Consider the following 4,726-nt stretch of genomic DNA (forward strand, 5'->3'; position numbering starts at 1 on the left):
CCTTTGCGCCTCTCCTGCTCTGGGGCCCCGTTCACCCCGCAGCTCAGGCGCTGCTGCCTCCCTGGGCGCCTCCGTGGGCCGAACCCGGGCACTGGCCTTCCTTTCTCTCCCCGCGGCGGGCCGGGAAGGGGCCCCGCCATCTCCCAGGCAGGTCCGAGAGGGATGTGTAGATTCATTCTCCTGTGGAGAACAGGTGGCCCCCAAAGCAGGCCCTTTTTGCTCTTTGTATTTTATTTTGAAACTGTATTTAATGCTTTTATATGAAAGGGGAGGGGCGGGGAGAGAGCTGTCCCAGTCACCTTTGCGTGCAAATGTCTTATTTATTATGCGAGTATCAGAGATAAGCTGTGAGGCGGTGGAGAAAGGACTGAACGGAGTGAGGGCAGGGGATGGGGGTCCCACACGTCCCACGCGGTGACTCCCGCGGCCCCAGCGCCTGCTCTTCGCATAGGCCGGTTCTTTGGGTCTGAAGGCCTGAGAGTGGGGAGGCAGCGGCTGCCTCTTGGGCGGGGAACAGCAAGGAGGAAGCCCTTCCCCCACCCCCGCCCCCCAGGCCAGAGCCCAGGGTTCAAGTGCCGCAGGCCCGGTCCCCTCGACTCTTCCTGATTTGGGAATTGGATTTTATACCACGGATTTTATAGCATTTTTATATAATTCAGGATTGTCAGAGTTGGCAAGACCTTGCAGAGTAACTAGTACCCGCCTCCACCCCTTTCACAGATAGGTAAGAGGAAGCCCAGAAACTGAATGATCACAGCCAGCTAGGAACATACAAAAAACAGAATAAAAAACTCCCAATTCAGTTTCTTTGCACTATATGACACTGCCTCCCAATCTCTGGTAAGTCATAAAAACGTTCCCACCTGACGGACCAGGATGGCCCGCGCTGGTGCTGCAGGCCGCCCCGGGCAGTTAGCTGTGACCTGGGGGCGCGAAGAAGGCACCCGTCCCTGGAATGACTAAGGCAGGCCTTGCCACGCAGGCTCAGCGGGAGGTGTGGGCAGCAGCCCTCTCCAGAACCTAAGTGAGTGTGACTGCTGCCTGGCCCAAGGCCTCCCGGTCCTCCCCTTAGTTGTGTGTGTGGGTGGTGTAGCCTCGGGGACACGGCCTCGCAGTTGACTGGAAAGTGAGTTACTAGTGTGTGCACCCCCAGGGTTTTTGAGGCAGTATTACAAGCTTGAGACCAGGGATTATGGATGGCACCAGGCTGGGCACTGCCATTTTTATTCTCCTTCACACAAGCTGTTCTCAAATCTAGAATTAGTATTCTACCACTTTTGCTACTCTGCCTGTTCAGAAACAGTAGGCATATTGGGGCAGCCTGTTCTATTCACCCAAGCCCACTGCCGAAGTTCAGGTAAGCCAGGGCAGAGCACGGGTTAGGCATGGTGTTTCCTCCTGATGGAGCGGAAGGCGTCATGGCAGCCCCAAGCACTCCAGTGGTTCTCCAAGTAGCCCCCAGACCAGCATTGTATTGGAACTAACAGAAACGGAAACGAGGAGGCCCCACCTGACTGCATCAGACACTGGGTGGGGCCCAGCAATCTTTTCAGATGAGCCCTTCAATGATCACAAATGGAGCCCACTTCAACGCTGAGCACCAGCGGTCTAGGAAGGGCCAGGGGGCGACTCCTGCTTTGGCTGGAGCTATGGCCTCACTGCCCAGGGCTCAGGGCGTCCTCATCTCTAGGTGTATGCCTCCTTGCCTCGGGAGTCTGACGTGAACAGGTGACGTTGCTTCATGAACTTTTTGTTAATGGTATGCTTGCTATTATGGCCAATATGTAAATGTTACTCTGAATACATATTTATGTACCATGTTAGTGACATTATTCGAACATTTGTATGCGTATTTGTCAAGTTTGCATCAGTTACTATTTTTTTAAGTTTCAGCCTAAGTTTTGTAAGGTATGTTGAGTAAATTTTAAAAACCCAGCGTACGGGGCGGGGCAGCCTGAGTTTTGGAGGAGAGTGCGTCCCAGGTGACAAGTTGTTTCAGCAAAGACCCGGCGTATTTAGTTTCCGTTTTCCATGGCGACTGAGGGCATGGGCCGTGTGTGACCTGGAAGCTGCTTCCTGTGTTCTGGGCGGGGACCCTCAGTTGGTGTGAGACTGAACGGGGGACGCAGACCCCGCTGGCCCCTTACACTCCTCATCTTGCTCCCGAGGCTCACCTCTGAGAGGGGCTCCTACTTCCTTTCAGAAACCAAATGCACGTCCTTGCTGTACTGTGGAAGTTCTGCAGTCTTGGGCATCAATACTGGTATCAACTGTTAGTTGCTTTTAAAGCCGCAAAAGTGGAGTGGGGGTGGGGGCCAGTGGAAGCCTTGTTTGGTTCTTTATTCAAACTGTGTATAAAGAATAAAGTTAGCAGAATGACACCAGACTTTTTCTTTTTAATTTTTATTAATACCACATCACTTTAAAGTTTTACAGGAACCAAGATTCAAGCTCCTTAGGTGCTACTATGTTTTAATGGTGCACGCACACACACGCACAATTTCATTAATTTTTCATCTATGGGTTTTTCTTTAAAAAAAAATTCCTGTGTGGCACAAAGATCTGCCCAATTATCTAAACACAGCACTAACAGAATAAAAGAGCTAGGGTGCAGGCTTCCAGTGCAGACAAAGTCCTTGGGAGGGGAAGCCCAAAAAGATCACCAGTGCACTGACTTCCTGGGAGGGCCAAGGACGGGGCTGGAGAATGCATGTTCTATGCCATGACATGAAATCGGTTGAAAATTTCAAAAGGAAAGGGGGCTAAGAAATAGAATGGAATAAGGCAAGGATACCATTTACCCATCTAAATTCCTAAGTAATTTCCCCCAAAAGTAGAAAGACACTTTCCTTCTGCCACCTTCTACACTGCAGTGCTTTGGGGCCATCAAAGATCATGGCCCCTACTTTGAAGTCACCGTGCATATTCTCTCTGGATTAGCATGAGTTACACCTGAAGGAACTCACCGGTGCCTTTCACGTTTACTGAATTTTCATGCTGGAAGGGGAGGAAGACAGTCTCAAACGGGAATCCAAGGTCCCCCATCGCCCTTCCATGTGAGCTGTTTTGTTGTCTTAATTGTGCACAGAGCCCATCAACACCATCTGACCCTGCCGGCGGCCCTGACCTGGCTTCTGGAACACACTCAGAAGGAGCACTGTGGGCCATGGCACAGGTGCTAGGACATTCTATGCGCCCGAAGAGGAAAGGAACCCTCAAAACATCACAGGCAGCAGCCAGCCTCTGTCCAAACTGCCTATGACCCACAAAAAAAAACTCAGCTACAGACACACCGGCTCCTCCCAAGCCGGCGGGCTGGGCCCTCAGGGTAAAATCTGAGCACAGGTTAGAGATGTGGCCTGTGAGGGGGAGGCTGAGGGAAAAGATAAAGACAAGCCTTTGTTTCTGTGGTTTGCCTCTGGAGAACGTCCCCTCCGCGGACTGAGATAGGATCACAACAACTCAACAACCGAGGAGCCCACATGCAGGGTTTTCCTCTAACAGGTTTACAGCAGTTTACAGCAGTTACAGACATTTGTTTCAGAATAAGAAAAGTACAACCATATTTATTAAACTTAAGGTGAGGTGGATAGGGAAGAGGGAGGAAAGCACATTCAGGAATACGCTCCCAAACTAAAGCTTGGAACTAGTGTCCAAGAGACCCACACACCACCTTCCCCATGGCGGAGCCGCTCCTCCCAGGGTCGGCGGGAGGGAGCGGTGCTCACGGCAGAGCTCCCGTAGGCTCCCGCTCCAACCCCACCCGCTGGGCTGTTTCCCTTCTTGGCTATCAGCTGGCATTCTGGTAACCAGGAATTATTACTATCGCCTATAAGTTATTCAGAGGTGAAAGTTTTATCTATAAGTGAAGAAGAGGAATATGAAGAGTAGCTGCTCACATTGTGCGGCAGGAAAAGGGGGTCAAGGGCTGCAAAAAACCCCACAAGCTCGTGGGCAGGAATCCCACTCTTATCCCCAGATAATTTCTTAAGTTAACCATTATTTCTTAACTTAGAAATAAAGGAAAAATTATGAGGGCAGCTATGTAAGAAAATTACATAGCTTTGGAAACTAAATAGAACCCAAGAGGGGTGTTTTATATTTTCTCCTTTACCCTCCAATCTTTCCCCTTTCAAGCTACATCACCATTAAGGCTCCACCATCATTAAGGTATTGATTTTGCCTATTCAATTGATTCTGTCTTTATTCTTTTATGTTTTAAGATATCAGTCCATTTTTTAGTCCAATAATTCTTGTGCTTGATTCTGCAGGTAAAGGAAAGGAGGGGGAAACACCAAATTAAAAAAAAAAAAAAGCTTGGAATGCAGGCTCAAGCTGACACTGAGCACTTTCCTTCATAGTACAAGTCACAACAGTATAACTATTAAATGTTTTAGTAACTGTGGCATTTCTGGTTTCCATGTACTTATTCTGCCTTTTTCTTTGCGATTCCAGGTAGTTTTGCTTGGATCCTATTGAGGGGAGGAAGAAAAGGTGAAAGTAGCCATTAGTTCTAGGTTTTATTTTAACAGTGATGCTGGCGGGCAGTCCTAGACTCGCTGGACAGTGTGAAAACCGCTCCCATTTCCGGAGGCTTCCTTTGGATGAAGAGTCTGGTGTGAGTCAAGGTGAGGGGTCTGCCAAGATCCATTTCCTGCCGCTGCCCCTAAGCCTGCTGCCTGCTGCCTCTTTCACTGCCAGGACCTCCTGGGTCCTTCACGGGGGT

The 4,726-nt window shown here is 49.8% G+C and overlaps 2 protein-coding genes across 2 annotated transcripts in view; one reads left to right on the forward strand and one right to left on the reverse strand.

The window, feature by feature from the left end:
* LOC102756504 (chromosome unknown open reading frame, human C11orf95) overlaps nt 1-2,945 on the forward strand; it is a gene marked incomplete at its 5' end in the record, with an annotated part of 5,815 nt that extends 2,870 nt beyond the window's left edge. Inside the window, one exon of the mRNA XM_006771735.1 lies at nt 2,874-2,945. Coding sequence (XP_006771798.1) covers nt 2,874-2,945 — 72 coding nt within the window. The remainder of the gene's footprint in view (nt 1-2,873) is intronic.
* Nucleotides 2,946-3,538: 593 nt separating this feature from the next.
* RTN3 (reticulon 3) overlaps nt 3,539-4,726 on the reverse strand; it is a gene marked incomplete at its 5' end in the record, with an annotated part of 34,621 nt that continues 33,433 nt past the window's right edge. The window contains one exon of the mRNA XM_015568985.1: nt 3,539-4,472. Coding sequence (XP_015424471.1) covers nt 4,427-4,472 — 46 coding nt within the window. The remainder of the gene's footprint in view (nt 4,473-4,726) is intronic.

The sequence above is a fragment of the Myotis davidii genome, unplaced genomic scaffold (genome assembly GCF_000327345.1).
Source record: "Myotis davidii unplaced genomic scaffold, ASM32734v1 scaffold425, whole genome shotgun sequence".
NCBI lineage: Eukaryota > Metazoa > Chordata > Mammalia > Chiroptera > Vespertilionidae > Myotis > Myotis davidii.